The sequence below is a fragment of the Microtus pennsylvanicus genome, chromosome X, assembly GCF_037038515.1.
Source record: "Microtus pennsylvanicus isolate mMicPen1 chromosome X, mMicPen1.hap1, whole genome shotgun sequence".
NCBI lineage: Eukaryota > Metazoa > Chordata > Mammalia > Rodentia > Cricetidae > Microtus > Microtus pennsylvanicus.
Window position 1 is genome coordinate 144,393,408 of NC_134601.1, and position 16,614 is coordinate 144,410,021.

Here is a 16,614-nt window from a genome sequence, read left to right on the forward strand (position 1 = left end):
GGAAACGGGGCAGCCCAGGCCTTTTCCGGTTTGTACCGGCAGTCAGGTGCCTCACCGCAGAGCATTCTGGGAGAAGTAGTTCCCCGGATCATCGCGTTCAGGCCACGGTGCGGTCGCGGAAACCGGACAGTCAAAGCCGTTTTCCGCGTGTACCGGAAGTTCGCGGGAATCCGCCGAGACTTCTGGGAGATGTAGTTCCCCGGAATAACCTCCTTCCGGCGACGTTGCGTCCGCGGCAATGGGGTAGCCCAGGCCTTTTCTGGTTTGTACCGGAAGTTTGGGGTAAACTGCAGAGAATTCTGGGAGATGTAGTTTCTCACGGAATCACCGCGGAACGGGCACTGCAGGGCCGCGGAATCGGGGTAACCCAGGCCTTTTCCGGTTTGTACCGGAAGTTAGGGGAAAACCGCCGAGACTTCTGGGAGACGTAGTTCTCGCACGGAATCACCGCGGACCTGGCACGGCGGGGCCGTGTTAACTGGGCAGCCCAGGCCGTTTCCTGTTTGTACCGGAAGTTAGGGAAAAACTGCAGAGGCTACTGGGAGATGTTGTTTGCCTGATCACCCCGGTCCGGCCACGGTGCGGCCGCGGAAACCGGACAGTCTAAGTCGTTTCCCGTGTGTACCGGAAGTTAGGTGGCTCACCGCAGAGCATTCTGGGAGATGGAGTTCTCCGGAATCAGCGAGTACCGAGCACGGCGGGCCGCGGAAACGAGGCAACCCAGGCCGTTTCCGGTTTGTACCGGAAGTCAGGTGCCTCACCGCAGAGCATTCTGGGAGAAGTAGTTCCCCGGATCATCGCGTTCAGGCCACGGTGCGACCGCGGAAACCGGACAGTCAAAGCCGTTTACCGTGTGTACCGGAAGTTAGGTAGCTCACCGCAGAACATTCTGGGAGATGGAGTTCTCCGGATACCGCCTATCGGACACGGCGGTGCCGTGGAAACGGGTCAGCCCAGGCCGTTTCCCGTTTGTCCCGGACGTTAGGGGAAAACCGCAGAGGCTTCTGGGTGATGTAGTTTCCCGAATACCGCGTACCGGTCGCGGCTACCGGACCGTCACAGCCGTTTCTCGTGTGTACCGGAAGTTAGGGGCTCACCGCAGAGCCTTCTGGGAGTCGTAGTTCCCCTGATCACCGCTTTCCGGTCACGGTGCGGCCGCGCAACCGCACCGTCACAGCCGTTTCTCGTGTGTACCGGAAGTTAGGGGCTCTCCGCAGAGCATTCTGGGTGATGTAGTTGTCGCGGAATAGCCGCCAACCGAGCACGGCCGTGCCGTGGCTACAGGGCATCCGTGGCCTTTTCCGGTTTCTACCGGAAGTTAGGTTTCTCACCGCAGAGACTTCTGGGACACGTAGTTTCCGGAATTACCGCGTTCCGGCCAGCGTGCGGGCGCGATAAACGGACAGCCAAGGCCGTTTTCGGTTCGTTTCCCGTTTGTACCGGAAGTTCGGGTGAAACCGCAGAGCCTTCTGGGAAACGTAGTTCTCCCGGGATCACCGCGTTCCGGCCGCAGTGCGGTTGCGGGAAACGGTGCAAAGTCGTTTCAGGTACGAACCGAAAGTTTTGAGGGAACCGCAGGGCCTTCTGGGAGATGTAGTTCTCCGGTAGAATCGCGTTCCGGTGCGCCCGCGTCAACGAGGCAGTCAAGCCTGTTTCCCGTGTGTACCGGAAGTTGGGAGGGGGCTTGCCGCAGAGCATTCTGGGAAACGTAGTTCTCCCTGTATCACCGCGTTTCGGCCGCAGTGCGGTTGCGGAAACGGTGCAAAGCCGTTTCCGGTACGAACGGAAAGTTGGGGGGGCATCGCAGAGGCTTCTGGGAGATGTAGTTCCCATGGGAACCCGGTGCGCTCACCTGTGCTTTTCCGGACCCGGAGTTGCAGCACCGAGCACCTCGGGGACCGAGCACCGCGGGGACCAAGTACCGAGTACCGCGTGTACTCAGCACCGAGCACCGCGTGTACTCAGCACAGAGGGGACTAAGTACTGAGCACCGTGCGGACCAAGTACCGAGCACCGCAGGGACTCAGCACCGAGCACCGCGTGTACTTAGCACAGAGGGGACTAAGTACCGATCACCGCGGGGACCAAGTACTGAGCACCGCGCGGACCAAGCACCGAGCACTGCGCGGACTCAGCACCGAGCACCGCGGGGACCGAGCACCGAGTGGACTCAGCACTGAGTACCGCGGGGACTCAGCACCAAGCACCGTGGGGACCGAGCACCAAGCACCGCAGGGACTTAGCAACGAGCACCAAGCACCGTGGGGACCGAGCACAGCGGTGACCGAGCACCGAGTACCATGGGGACTCAGCACAGACCTCAAAGCACCCACCGGACTAAGCACTGCAGGGACCGAGTACCTCGTGTATTAAGCACCTAGCACCTTGGGAACTAAGTACCTAGCACCGCGGGGAGTCAGCAACGAGCATCAAGCACCCAGCGGACTGAGCACCGAGCACCCCAGGTACTAAACACCGAGCACCGTGGGGACCGAGCACCGAGGGGACCGAGCACCAAGCACCGTGGGGACTGAGCACAGCGGTGACCGAGCACCAAGTACCTAGTACCATGGGGAATCAGCACAGACCTCAAAGCACCCAGTGTACTAAGCACTGCAGGGACCGAGTACCTCGTGTATTAAGCACCAAGCACCGTGGGATCTTAGTACTTAGCACCGCGTGGACTCAGCACCGAGCACCGCGTTGACTCAGCACAGCGGGGATCGAGCACCAAGCTCCGGAGGGACTCAGCACCGAGCACCAAGCACCCCGCAGTCTGAGCAGAGCGGGGACCAAGCACCAAGCACCGCGGGGACTCAGCACAGAGCTCAAAGCACCCAGCAGAGACCTAGCACCTCACGTATTCAGCACCAAGCACGGCGGGGATTCAGCAACAAGCACCCAGCAGCGGACTGAGCACCAAGCACCCCAGGTACTAAACACCGAGCACCGCGGGGACCGAGCACCAAGTACCATGGGGACTCAGCACAGACCTCAAAGAACCCGGCGGACTAAGCACTGAGGAGACCGAGTACCTCGTGTATTAAGCACCAAGCACCGTGGGAACTCAGTACCTAGCACGGCGGGGAGTCAGCCACGAGCACCAAGCACTCAGCGGACTGAGCACCAAGCACCGCGGGGACCGAGCACCGAGGAAACCGAGCACCAAGCACCGCAGGGACTCAGCACAATGGGGATCAAGCACCAAGCACCGCAGGGACTCAGCACAATGGGGATCAAGCACCAAGCACCGCAAGGGACTCAGCACGTAGCACCAAGCACCCAGCGGACTTAGCACTGAGGAGACCGAGTACCTCAAGGATTAAGCACCAAGCACCGCGGGAACTTAGTACCTAACACTGCGGGGAGTCAGCCACGAGCACCAAGCACCCAGCAGAGGACTGAGCACCGAGCACCCCAGGTACTAAACCCCGAGCACCACGGGTGCTGAGCTTGGTCTCCCCACCCGGCCCTGGCATTTTGAGGAACAACAGGGAGGAAGTGTGCGGGGCTGAGTCAGTGATCGGGAGTCAGATATGAAGTGGGGTGCTGGGGGCTGGGTCATCCGGGTGCTGGGTGCCGTGCTGAGCCCTCCTGGGTGCTGTGCTGAGTCCTCCCGAGTGCTGTGCTGAATTCTCCTGGGTACTGAGTGGTGTGTTCAGTCCTCCTGGGTGCTGTGCTGAGTCCTCCTGAGTGCTGTGCTGAATTCTACTCGGTACTGAGTGGTGTGTTCAGTCCTCCTGGGTGCTGTGCTGAATTCTCTTGGGTACTGAGTGGTGTGTTCAGTCCTCCTGGGTGCTGTGCTGAGTCCCCAGGTGCTGGGCTGAGTCCTTCCAGGTGTTAGGTGCTGTGCTGAGTCCTCCCTGGTGCTGGACTGAGCCCTTCTGCGTGCTGAGTGCTGTACTCAGTCCTTCTCTGTGCTGTGCTGAGTCCTCCTGGGTACCGAGTGGTGTGTTCAGTCCTCCCGGGTGATGAGTGCTGTGCTGAGTTCTCCCCAGTGCTAGGTTGATTCCGTGGGTGCTGTGCTGTCTCTCAAGGTGCTGCGCTAAGTTCTCCCGAGTGCTGGGTTCTGTGCTGAATGAGTGCTCCCTGGTGCTGTGCTGAGTCCCCAGGTGCTGGGCCGAGACCTCCCGAGGTGCTGTACTCAGTCCCCAGGTGCTGGGCTGAGTTCTTCCAGGTGTTAAGTGCTGTGCTGCGTCCTCCTGGGTGCTGGGCTGAGTCCCCAGGTGCTGGGCTGTGTCCTTCCAGGTGTTAGGTGCTGTGCTGAGTCCTCCCTGGTGCTGTACTCAGTCCTCATGAGTGCTGGGCTGAGTCCCCAAGTGCTGGGCTGAGTTCTTCCAGGTGTTAAGTGCTGTGCTGAGTCCTCCCAGGTGACTGACAGCTGACCCCTTCGCCCTTCTCTCCTCTGATTGACAGGTGACCGCCCGACCCGGAAGTCCCGCACCCTCCCCCCTGAACCTGACCTTCGACCCCGGCTCCCCGGGAGGTCACGGCGATGACGTCATCCCCTCCCCCATGACGTCGCCCCGTGGCTTCAACACTGATGCGGCCCTGACCCAAGATGGCCGCCGTGACCCCTGACCTCAGGTTCACGGGTCGCCAGCGACAGCGCCGGGATCAGAGTTCAGGGGGGCGGGGCCGGTCCCCTCCGTGACCCCTGCTGACCCCAGCCCGCCCCGCCCCCCGGACCCGGAAGTGACGTCACCGCGAGGCTCGGGTTCGTTTTGTTTTTTAATAAAAATCCCAGAATCCTCCACATCAGCGTCGCCTGTCAATCACCACGGGGGGCGGGGCTTCCTAGAAAGGGGGAACCGTGACGTCATCCCGGGTGCTGAGTGCTGTACTCAGTCCTTCTGTGAGCTGTGCTGAGTCCTTCCAGGTGCTAGGTGCTGTACTTAGTCCTCCTGGGTGCTTGGCTGAGGCCTCCCAGGTGCTAGGTGCTGTACTTAGTCCCCACGTGCCGTGCTGAGTCTTTCCAGGTGCTGGGTGCGGCGCTGAGTCCTTCTGGGTGCTATGTTGAGTCCCCAGGTGCAGTGCTGAGGCCTCCGAGGTGCTGGGCTGAGTCCTCCCGGGTGCTGAGTGCTGTGCTGAGTCCACTTAATTCTCCTGGGTGCCGTACTGAGTCCTTCCAGGTGCTGGGTGCGGCGCTGAGTCCTTCTGGGTGCTATGTTGAGTTTCCAGGTGCTGAGCTGAGTCCTTCTGGATCTCTGGCTGGGCCCTCCCAGGTACTCGGTTGAGTCTCCATGTGCTCTGCTGAGTCCTCCTTTGTTTTTGGTGCTGTGCTGAGTCCTCCCTGGTGCTGTGCTGAGGCGTCCTGGGTGCTCAGTACTGTGCCAAGTCCTTCTGTGTGCTGTGCTGAGTCCTTCTAGGTGATAGGTGCTGTACTTAGTCCTCCTGGGTGCCATGCTGAGACCTTCCAGGTGCTAGGTGCTGGGCTGAGTTCTCCTGGGTGCTGTACTCAGTCATTCTGTGTGCTGGGCTGAGGCCTTCCAGGCACCGAGTGCTGTGCTGAGTCCTCCCTGGTGCTGGACTGAGTACCCAGGTGCTGTGCTGTGTCTCAAGGTGATGGGCTGAGTTCTCCTGGGTGCTTTACTGAGTCCTCCTATGTTTTGGGTGCTGGACTGAGTACCCAGGGGCTGCACTGAGTACACAGGTGCTGTGCTTTTTCTCAAGGTGCTGGGCTGAGTTCTCCTTTGTTCTGGGTGCTGGACTGAGTACCCAGGGGCTGTGCTGTGTCTCAAGGTGCTGGGCTCAGTTCTCCTGGGTGCTGAGTGCTGTACTCAGTCCTGGATGCTGGGCTGAGGCCTTCCAGGTACCAAGTGCTGTACAGAGTCCTCCCTGGTGCTGTGCTGAGTACCCAGGGCCTGTGCTGTGTGTCTCAAGGTGCTGGGCTGAGTTCTCCTGGGTGCTGAGTGCTCTACTCAGTCATTCTGGGTGTTGGGCTGAGTCCTCCCTGGTGCTAGACTGAGTTCCCAGGTGCTGTGCTGTGCCTCAAGGTGCTGGGCCGAGTTCTCTTGGGTGCTTCGCTGAGTCCCTCTGGGTGCTATGCTCAGTCCCTAGGTGCAGTACTGAGACCTCAGAGGTGCTGGGCTGAGTCCTGTATGCTGGGCAGAGTCCTCCCGGGTGCTGAGTGCTGTGCTGAGTCCTTCCAGTTACCGAGAGCTGTGCTGAGTCCTCCCTGGTGCTGGACTGAGTACCCAGGGGCTGTGCTGTATACCCAGATGCTGGGCTGAGTCCTCCTAGGTGCTTTGCTGAGTCCTCCTTTGTTTTGGGTGCTGGACTGAGTACCCAGGGGCTGTGCTGTGCCTCAAGGTCCTGGGCCGAGTCCTCCTGGGTGATTGGCTGAGTCCCTCTGGGTGCTATGCTCAGTCCCCAGGTGCAGTACTGAGACCTCTGAGGTGCTGGGCTGAGTCCTTCTGTATGGTGGGCAGAGTCCTCCCGGGTGCTGAGTGCTGTGCTGAGTCCTTCCAGGTACTGAGTGCTGTCCTGAGTCTTCCCTGGTGCTGGACTGAGTACCCAGGGGCTGTGCAGTGTCTCAAGGTGCTGGGCTGAGTTCTCCTGGATGCTGAGTAATGTACTCAGTCATTCTGTGTTCTGGGCTGAGGCCTTCCAGGCACCGAGTGCTGTGCTGAGTCCTCCCTGGTGCTGTGCTGAGTACCCAGGGCCTGTGCTGTGTCTCAAGGTGCTGCGCTGAGTCCTCCCTGGTGCTGAGTGCTGGGCTGAGTTTTCCTGGGTGCTGTACTCAGTCATTCTGTGTTCTGGGCTGAGGCCTTCCAGGTACCAAGTGCTGTGGTGAGTCCTCCCTGGTGCTGGACTGAGTACCCAGGGTCTGTGCTGTGCTTCAAGGTGCTGGGCTGAGTTCTCCTGGGTGCTTTGCTGAGTCCTTTGTTTTGGGTGCTGCGCTGAGTACACAGGTGCTGTGCTTTTTCTCAAGGTGCTGGGCTGAGTTCTCCTTTGTTTTGGGTGCTGGGCTGAGTACCCAAGTGCTGTGCTGTGTCTCAAGGTGCTGGGCTGAGTTCTCCTGGATGCTGAGTAATGTACTCAGTCATTCTGTGTGCTGTGCTGAGTCCTCCCTGGTGCTGCACTGAGTATCCAGGTGCTGTGTCTCAAGGTGCTGGGTTGAGTTCTCCTGGGTGCTGAACTCAGTCCTTCTGGGTGCTGCGGTGAGTCCTCCCTGGTGCTGGACCGAGTACCCAGGGGCTGTGCTGTATACACAGATGCTGGGCCGAGTCCTCCTGGGTGCTGGGCTGAGTCCCTCTGGCTGCCGGGAAGCCCCGCCCCCGTCCCGGCGCCCCCGCTGACGTCACGCCGACCCCCGGGGTTGAGCAACTTCCGCGGCGGAAACGGGGGAAGCGCGCGGTGCACGCTGGGAGCGGAGCCGCCCGGGGGTCCCGCAGTCGCCGTCCGGGAGCCGCGCAGAGCGGAGCGGAGCAGAGAGCGCGGAGATCTCGCGAGAGTTCGCGACCCCCGCGTGACCCCGGCGTGACCCCGCCCTGACCCCTGCGCGACCCCCAGCCCGAAGCCTCCACGGTCAGGTGCGGAGCGCGGCGACGGCGGCGGCAACGGCAACGGGGGGGGGGCGGCGGTGACGTCATCGGGCGACGTCATCACGCTCGCCGCAGGCCCCGCCCCTCCCGCGCCGCCGCCGGAGCCGCCGTTGCCGCGGGGAATTGTGGGAATTCCTGTTTCGCGGGCGGAGGGGGGGGGGCCGAGGCGAGCGACTTCCGGGTCCGCCGTCCGTCGCCGCGGTGACGTCATCTTCGCGCCGCCCTCCGCCGCCGGTTCCCGCGGGGAATTGTGGGAATTCCGGCTTTGCGGGAGGGGCGGGGGGGGCGGGGCGAGCGACTTCCGGGTCCGCCGTCCGTCGCCGCGGTGACGTCATCTTCGCGCCGCCCTCCGACGCCGTTGCCGCGGGGAATTGTGGGAATTCCGGCTTTGCGGGATGGGCGGGGGGGAAAAGGCGAGCGACTTCCGGGTCCGCCGTCCGTCGCCGCGGTGACGTCATCCTCGCCCCGCCCCCTCCCCCGCCAGTTCCCGCGGGGAATTGTGGGAATTCCGGGTGCGCGGGAGGGGCGAGATGAGCGACTTCCGGGTCCGCCGTCGCCGTGGTGACGTCATCGCGTTCGCGGCGGCCCCGCCCCTCCCGCCGCCGGTTCCCGTGGGAATTTCGGGTGGGCGGGGCGGGGGAGGGGGCGAGTGAGCGACTTCCGGGTCCGCCGTTGCCCCGCCCCCCGCGTCGCCGCGGTGACGTCATCTTTGACCCCCCCCCCCCGCAGGTCCGATCCGGTCCGATCCGGTCATGGCCGCCCTGCGGTTTCTGCTGCTGCTGGCGGCCCTGGCTCCCTGGGCCTGCGCGCTGACGTCACAGCCGGGTACGTGGCGTCGCCCCGCCCCCTTTTCTGGCTGTCAATCAGGGTCCGTCCCGGGAGGGGGCGGGGCCTCCGGTGACGTCACCGTCGTGCTGGGGGTTTTCCTGGTGACGTCATCCGGGTGCTGGGAGTTGAGTTCTCCCGGGTGCTGGGAGCTGAGTCCACCCGGGTGCTGGGAGCTGAGTCCACCCGGGTGCTGGGAGCTGAGTCCCCCCGGTGCTGGGACCTGAGTCCCCCCCCTCCCCGGTGCTGAGAGCTGAGTCCCCCTGGGAGCTGACAGCTGAGTTCTTCTGGGTGCTGGGAGCTGAGTTCTCCCTGGGTGATGGGAGCTGAGTTCCCCCGGGTGCTGGGAGCTGAGTTCTACTGGGTGCTGGGAGCTGAGTTCCCCTGAGTACTAGGAGCTGAGTCCCCCCGGGTGCTGAGACCTGATTCCCCCCGGGTGTTGGGAGCTAAGTCCCCCCATGGGTCCCCGATGACGTCACCCGGCCCCGCCCCCAGCCCCGCTCTTCCAGAACCTGAGCCTGGAGCCGGCCCTGCTGCGCCTGTCGTGGGACGGCTACGTCACTTCCGGTTCCCGGGACGTCGTCTGCCAGAAGGGGATGAAGACGAGGGTGAGGGTGAGTGGGCGGGGCCCCGACTCAGGGCGGGACTACGGTTCCCAGAGTGCTCTGCGGTGCTGACCGGAAGTGGCTTTCTGTGTCCCTGCTGTGTGGGACTACGTTTCCCAGAGTGCTCTGGGACAGCGACCGGAAGTGGTCTTTGGGCCTTGCCTGTGTGGGACTACATTTCCCAGAGTGCTCTGCGTTGGTGACCGGAAGTGGCTTTCTTTGTCCCTGTTTTGTGGGACTACGTTTCCCAGCATCCTTTGCGTCAGTGGCCGGAAGTGGGTTTCTGTGGCCAGAAGTGGGTTTCTATGTCCCTGCTGTGTGGGACTACATTTCCCAGCATCCAGTGCGTCAGTGGCAGGAAGTGGGTTTTGTGGCCTGGCTGTGTGGGACTACGTTACCCACAGTGCTCTGGGACACTGACCGGAAGTGGTCTTTGTGCTTTGCCTGTATCGGACTACATTTCCCAGAGTGCTCTGCGTTGGTGACCGGAAGTGGAGTCGTGGTCCCTGGCTGTGTGGGACTACGTTTCCCAGCATCCTTTGCGTCGGTGGCAGGAAGTGGGTTTCTATGTGACTTCGCCTTGTGGGACTACATTTCCCAGAGTGCTCTGGGACAGCGACCGGAAGTGGGCGGTCTCCGTGGCCTGGCAGTGTAGGACTACATTTCCCATGGGGCTCTGCGGAGGCGACAGGAAGTGGGCTGCTGGGACTGCGTTTCCCAGCGTCCCCCGCGCCCGAGACCGGAAGTGACCCCGGCCCCGCCCCCTCCCGCAGGCCGACCCCCACAGCACCCACTGCAGGTTCCCCTCGCTGTCCCTGTGTCACGTGACCGACTTGTGCGTCTTCCGGGTTCGCGACCTCAGCCTGCCCAGCTGCATCCGGTTCCCCGAGCCAGGTGACCCCGCCGTGACCCCGTGACGTCAGAGACTCCGAGACCCCGCCCCTGACCTTGTGACCCTGTCCTGTGACCCCGCGACCCCTGCCTGAATGACACGGCCCTGTGCTGTGCTGAGTCCTCCCGGGTGCTGTGCTCAGTCCTCCTCTCCCCCCCGTGACCCCGCCCCTGACCTTGTGACCCTGTCCCCTGACCCTGTGACCCCGATTTCTGACCCCCGCAGACCCCGACTGTGCCTGCATGCGGTTCCCGGAGTCAGGTGACCTCGCCGTGACCCCGTGACGTCAGAGACCCCGCCCTCTGACCCCGTGGGCCCCTCAATGACACGGCCCTGCACCCCTGGGTGCTGTGCTGAGTCCTCCCGGGTGCTGTGCTCGGTCCTTCTCTCCCCTGGTGACCCCGCCACCTGACCCCGTGACCCCGCCCTCTGACTCTGTGTCCCCTCCCGGTGACCTCTGACCCCTGCTGACCCTGTCCTCTGACCCCACGACCCCTTAATGACACGGCCCCTCACCCCTGGGTGCTGTGCTGAGTCCTCCCAGGGGCTGTGCTGAGTCCTCCCGGGTGCTGTGCTGAGTCCTCCCGGGTGCTGTGCTCGTTCTTCCTCTCCCCGATGACCCCGCCCCCTGACCCCGTGACCCCGCCCCCGTGACCCCTGACCCCCGCAGACCCCGACCGCGCCTCGGCCGCCACGAACCTGAGCTGCTGGGTGCACGACGTGGACGTGATGACGTGTCGCTGGGGGCGGGGCCCCGCGGCGCCCGAGGACGCGCAGTACTGGATGTTCTGGCGGGACGCCTCGTGAGTGGGCGGGGCCGGGGGGGCGGGGACTGCAGTGGTGGGCGGGGCTGGAGTGGGCGGGGACTTCCGGGTGGGCGGGGCCAGAAGGGGCGGGGCTGCCGAGTGGGCGGGGCTAACCAGGACAAGGGGGCTTCTGTAGTGGGCGGGGCTGGCAGGGAAGTTCCGGGGTGGGCGTGGCTAACCAGAGTGGGCGTGGCTAGCCATGGAGGGCAGGGCTAGCAGGGAGGTGGGGAACTTCCGGGGTGGGCGGGGCTAACCGGGAAACGGGGGAAATTCCAGAGTAGGCAGGGCTATAACGAATTGGAAATTTCAGAATGGGCGGAGCTAGCAGGAATGGGAAATTCCGGTGTGGGCGGGGCTAACAGGAATGGGAAATTCCGGTGTGGGCGGGGCTAACACAAATGTGAAATTCCGGAGTGGGCGGGGCTAACAGGAATGGGAAATTCCGGAGTGGGCGGGGCTAACAGGAATGGGAAATTCCGGGGTGGGCGGGGCTAACACGAATGGGAAATTCCAGCGTGGGCGGGGCTAACAGGAATGGGAAATTCCGAGGTGGGCGGGGCTAACAGGAACGGGAAATTCCGGGGTGGGCGGGGCTAACAGGAATGGGAAATTCCGGGGTGGGCGGGGCTAACACGAATGAAAAATTCCGGGGTGGGCGGGGCTAACAGGAATGGGAAATTCCGGAGTGGGCGGGGCTAACACGAATGGGAAATTCCGGAGTGGGCGGGGCTAACCAGAGTGGGCGGGGCTAACACTAATGTGAAATTTCGGAGTGGGCGGGGCTAACGGGAACGGGAAATTCCGGAGTGGGCGGGGCTAACACGAATGGGAAATTCCGGGGTGGGCGGGGCTAACAGGGATGGGAAATTCCAGAGTGGGCGGGGCTTACTACAGTGGGCGGGGCTTACTACAGTGGGCGGGGATTTTTCCAGGGTGGGCGGGGCCTACCTTGCCGGCCGTGACGTCACTTCCTGTCCCCGCCCCCTCCCCCAGGCTCGGCCGGGACCGGGACCGCGAGTGCGCGCACTACGACCTCGCCGACTCCCGGGGGTCGCGGCTGGGCTGCCGGGTGGACGGGGTCGCGGCGCTGCCGCCCTACGTGACCGTGACGGTGACCGGAGGGGGCGGGGCCTCCTGCAGCGACGTCTCCGTGCTCCTGCAGCGCGCGGGTGAGCGCCGGCTGTGTGCGTGCGCGTGCGGGGGTGAGCGCCGGCTGTGTGCAATTCTGAGCGCCGGCTGTGTGCATGCGTGTGCGGGCTGTGTGCAATGGTGAGCGCCGGCTGTGTGCAATGGTGAGCGCCGGCTGTGTGCAATGGTGAGCGCCGGCTGTGTGCATGCACGTGCGGGGTGAGCGCCGGCTGTGTGCGTGCGCGTGCGGGGGTGAGCGCCGGCTGTGTGCGCGTGCGCAATGGTGAGCGCCGGCTGTGTGCGTTGGTGAGCGTCGGCTGTGTGCGTTGGTGAGCGCCGCCTGTGTGCAATGGTGAGCGCCTGCTGTGTGCAACGGTGAGCGCCTGCTGTGTGCGTTGGTGAGCGCCGCCTGTGTGCAATGGTGAGCGCCGGCTGTGTGCGCGCGTGTGCGGGGGTGAGCGCCGGCTGTGTGCAATGGTGAGCGCCTGCTGTGTGCAACGGTGAGCGCCTGCTGTGTGCATTGGTGAGCGCCGGCTGTGTGCAACGGTGAGCGCCGGCTGTGTGCAACGGTGAGCGCCTGCTGTGTGCAATGGTGAGCGCCGGCTGTGTGCGTTGGTGAGCGCTGGCTGTGTGCGTTGGTGAGCGCCTGCTGTGTGCAATGGTGAGCGCCGGCTGTGTGCAATGGTGAGCGCCGGCTGTGTGCAACGGTGAGTGCCGGCTGTGTGCGGGGGTGAGCCCCAGCTTTGTGCGCACGTGTGCGGATGTGAGCGCCGGCTGTGTGCGGGGGTGAGCGCCTGCTGTGTGCATTGGTGAGCGCCAGCTGTATGCAACGGTGAGCCCCTGGTGTGTACGTGTGTGCAATGGTGAGTGCCTGCTGTGTGCACAGAGGTCCTGACGCCGCCCGCGCTCACCGCCGCCTGCAATGGCACCGAGGCTGCGCAGCTGCACTGGGAGATGCGGAGCCACTTCCACCGCACGTTCGTGTACGAGCTGCTGATCCAGAAGGTGACGGGTGCTGCGCTGAGTCCTCCCGCCTGGGTGCTGCGCTGAGTCCTCCGCTCTGGGTGCTGTGCTGAGTTCTCCCGGGTTGTGTGCTCGGACATCCTGGGTGCTGCGCTGAGTCCTCCTGCCTGGGTGCTGTGCTGAGTTCTCTCTCCTGGGTGCTGCGCTGAGTCCTCCCGACTGGGTGCTATGCTGAGTTCTCCCTGGGTGCTGCGCTGAGTCCTCCCTGGGTGCTGTGCTGAGTCCTCCACTGGGTGCTTGCTGTGCTTGGAACTCCGGGTGCTGCGCTGAGTCCTCACTGGGTGCTGCGCTGAGTCCTCCCTGGGTGCTGCGCTGAGTCCCCTCCCCCACCACAGTCTTCGCGCTCGGAGCCCGAGATCCAGGAGGTGAGCGCGGTGGGCGGGGCCTCCCCCCCCCCCGTCCCTCCCATCCGGGCGCGATGACGTCACCGCCCCCCCCCCCCCGCAGACGTCCGAGAATCACATCCGGGTCGTGAACCCCGGCTCCGCCCACTTCCGGGTCCGGGCGAGGCCGACCTCGAACACAGAGTTCAGCGACTGGAGCCCCGCGGTGCCGCTGGGTGAGCGGCGACCCCGCCGTGACCCCGTGACCTCGCTGTGACCCCGTGACCGCGCCGCGACCCCGTGACCCCGCCGCGACCCCGTGACCGCGCCGCGACCCCCTGACCCCACCGCGACCCCGCGACATCGTCGTCGCCGTCCCCATAGCGACCGGGGAGGGGTTTGGGGTCCACTTCCTGTCCGGTGACATCATCCCACGTTGGTCCCGCCCCCAGTGATGTCATCGCTGAGGCCCCGCCCCCTGACATCAGCCTATAGGGCGAGGGGTCAGGGGTCACCACTTCCTGTTCAGTGGGGGAATCCCGACCCTATGACATCATCGCACTGAGGCTCCGCCCCCGGCGACATCACCGCCAGGCCCCGCCCCCTCGCCCCTGTGCATCATCCCCATCGGGGGTCGAGCTCCGGGGTCACTTCCTGTCCCCGCGTGACCTCTGACCCCCGACCCCGCAGACTGCGACCCTGACGCCGGGACCGGGAGCCGCGTGACCGTCATGGCCGCCGCCCTGGCCGTGCTGGGGGCGGGGCTGACGGCGCTGGGGACGCTGCTGCTGTGCCGGAGGTGACGTGGGGGCGGGGCCTGGGGAGTGATGTCATAGGGGGCGGGGGCTGGGGAGTGATGTCATAGGGGGCGGGGCCTGGGGAGTGATGTCATAGGGGGCGGGGCCTGTGAGGGCGGTGATGTAATAGGGGGCGGGGCTTGGAATGGAGGTGATGTCATAGGGGGCGGGGCCTGGGGTGGAGGTGATGGCATAGGGGGCGGGGCCCAGGACTTTGGTGATGTCATAGGGGGCCCGGCCCGGGACGGTGGTGATGTCATGTGGGGGCGGGGCCTCAGAGAGCAGCGATATCATAGAACGCGGGGCCGGGAATGGAGGTGATGTCATAGGGGGCGGGGCTTTTCCCCGTTGCCGCCGTCGCAGGCCCCGCCCCCTGACGTCACTTCCTGTCCGCAGGCCCCTGAGGGCGAAGCTGTTTCCTGCGATCCCGCGGGCGAAGGACCTGGGGCGGGGGGCGGAGACGGAGACGGTGAGGGGGCGGGGCCTGGGGTGAGGGGGCGGGGCCTGCGGTGAGGAGGGGGCGGGGCCTGCGGGGGTGGGCGGGGCCTGGGGTGAGGGGCGGGGCCTGGGGTGAGGAGGGGGCGTGGCCTCTCCCCGTGACCCCCAGGCCCCGCCCCTTCCTGCCCCCCCCAGGTCGCGTGGGCGGCGGCGCCCGAGGACCCGGAAGTGACGCGCGTGACGGAGGCCTGAGGCCCCGCCCTCCCCGGCTGTCCGTCACAGACGCAATAAAGCCCGGGGGATTCTGGGAAATAAAATGGAGTCTGAGTCGCGTCTGTCAATCACGGGCCGGGGAGGGCGGGGACTCGCGGTGCCGTGTGTCAATCATCGCCGAGGGGGTGGGCACTTCCTTCGCGACAGCGACACCGCCCTGTCAATCACCCCGGGAGAGGCGGGACTTCCGGGGACGCCCGCCAATCACCCTGCACGGCCGGGACTTCCCGTGTGAGCTGTCCATCACCCGATCCCCGCCGCCCGGAAGTCCCGCCCCCCAGGGCGCCGTGACGACGCTCGACCGCAGCCCCGCCCCTGACACGTGGGTCCCCGCCTTTTCCACCCCCGCAGGGACGCGGGTTCGAGTCCTGACTCGGCTCCGGTTGTGAGATAGGTCATGCATGGTGTGAAATAAGTCCCACGTGTGTGTGTGAGAAAGGTCACAGTAGGGTGTGAGATAGGTCCCGCGTGGTGTGAAATAAGTCCCACGCGTGTGTGTGAGAAAGGTCACGCGTGTGTGTGAAAAAGGTCACGCGCGTGTGTGAAATAGGTCACGCGTGTGTGAAATAAGTCCCACGTGTGTGTGTGAAAAAGGTCACACTAGGGTGAGATAGGTCACGCGCGTGGTGTGTGAAATAGTTCCCGCGTGGTGTGAGAAAGGTCCCACGCCTGTGTGTGAAATAGGTCACGCTATTGTATGAAAAAGGTCACACGACTGTGAAAAGGGTCCCGCGTGGTGTGAAAAAGATCACGCTAGTGTGAGATATGTCACGCGTGTGTGAAAAAGGTCACTTGTGGTGTGAAATAGGTCCCGCGTGGTGTGAAATAAGTCCCACGCGTGGTGTGAAAAAGGTCACGGTAGTGTGTGAGATAGGTCCCACGCGTGGTGTGACATAGGTCACGCGTGTGTGTGAGAAAGGTCCCACTAGGGTGAGATAGGTCACGCTACTGTGTGTGTGAGAAAGGTCATGCGTGGTGTGAGAAAGGTCCCACGCCTGTGTGAGATAGGTCACGCTATTGTATGAAAAAGGTCACGCGAGTGTGGAAAAGGTCACACTAGAGTGAGATAGGTCACGCATGGTGTGTGAAAAAGGTCACACTAGGGTGTGAAAAAGGTCACGCTACTGTGTGAAATAGGTCCCACGCGTGCTGTGTGAGAAAGGTCACGTGAGTGTGGAAAAGCTCACGCGTGGCGTGGGGCCCGGAACCCATGAAGATTTTACACACGTGACGTCACGCCGGGCCGTTTTTTTTTTTAGCCGCCGTGGTCAGGGCAGGATTTTGATTCCTGGTGAAGAAACGAAGTGAACGAATGAAACGAGGCAGAGAATCGGCGGAGAGGCGACGTCATTTTGAAATGATTAATTCTTAAACGTTTTTAAATTATTTGATTTATTTATATTTCAATTAAATTAATAACTTATATTTTAATTTAATTCGATGTTTTTTATTTCGTTTTTTTTTTCATGCGACTTGGGAGCTGAGACCCCCTGGGTGATGGGAGCTGAGTCCCCCTGGGTGCTGGGAGTTGAGTTGCCAAGGTTCTAATAACTCAGTCCCTTTGGGTGCTAGGAGCTCAGTCCACCTGGGTGCTGGGAGTTGAGTCCCCCCCAGGTGCGGGTAGCTGAGTCTTCACTGGGTGCTGGGAGCTGAGTCCCCCTGGTGCTAGGAGCTCAGTCCACCCGGATGCTAGGAGCTGAGTCTTTTCCGGGGTGCTGGTACTTAAGTCCCCCTCCACCCGGTTGGGTGTTGGGAGCTCAGTCCCTCTGGGTGCTCAGTCCCCCTGGGTGCTGGGAGCTGAGTTGCCAAGGGTATAATAACTCAGTCCATTTGGGTGCTGGGAGCTCAGTACCCTTGGGTGTGTGGAGCTGAGTCCCCCTGGGTGCTGGGAGCTGAGTCCCCCAGGTTCTAATAACTCAGTCCCTTTGGGTGCTGGGAGCTCAGTCCCCCTGGGTGC

General features: G+C 63.5%; 1 protein-coding gene across 4 annotated transcripts; it reads left to right on the forward strand.

Moving 5' to 3' along the window:
* The first annotated feature begins 2,158 nt into the window (after window positions 1-2,158).
* LOC142841488 (interleukin-3 receptor subunit alpha-like) lies at window positions 2,159-14,701 on the forward strand. Of its 4 annotated transcripts, none has more exons than XM_075958400.1 (14): window positions 2,159-3,421; window positions 4,417-4,717; window positions 8,277-8,372; window positions 8,868-8,986; window positions 9,751-9,871; window positions 10,095-10,130; window positions 10,540-10,672; window positions 11,669-11,844; window positions 12,690-12,808; window positions 13,162-13,191; window positions 13,274-13,385; window positions 13,840-13,948; window positions 14,343-14,415; window positions 14,580-14,701. In XM_075958400.1, exons 3-14 carry the CDS (start codon window positions 8,300-8,302, stop codon window positions 14,634-14,636), a joined length of 1,158 nt encoding a protein of 385 aa, XP_075814515.1. In that variant the 5' UTR covers window positions 2,159-3,421; window positions 4,417-4,717; window positions 8,277-8,299; the 3' UTR covers window positions 14,637-14,701. The 4 variants fall into 4 exon arrangements, with proteins under 4 accessions (XP_075814515.1, XP_075814516.1, XP_075814518.1 ...); XM_075958401.1 differs by having other exon boundaries at window positions 2,159-2,932; XM_075958403.1 differs by having other exon boundaries at window positions 2,159-2,465.
* Window positions 14,702-16,614: the final 1,913 nt, after the last annotated feature.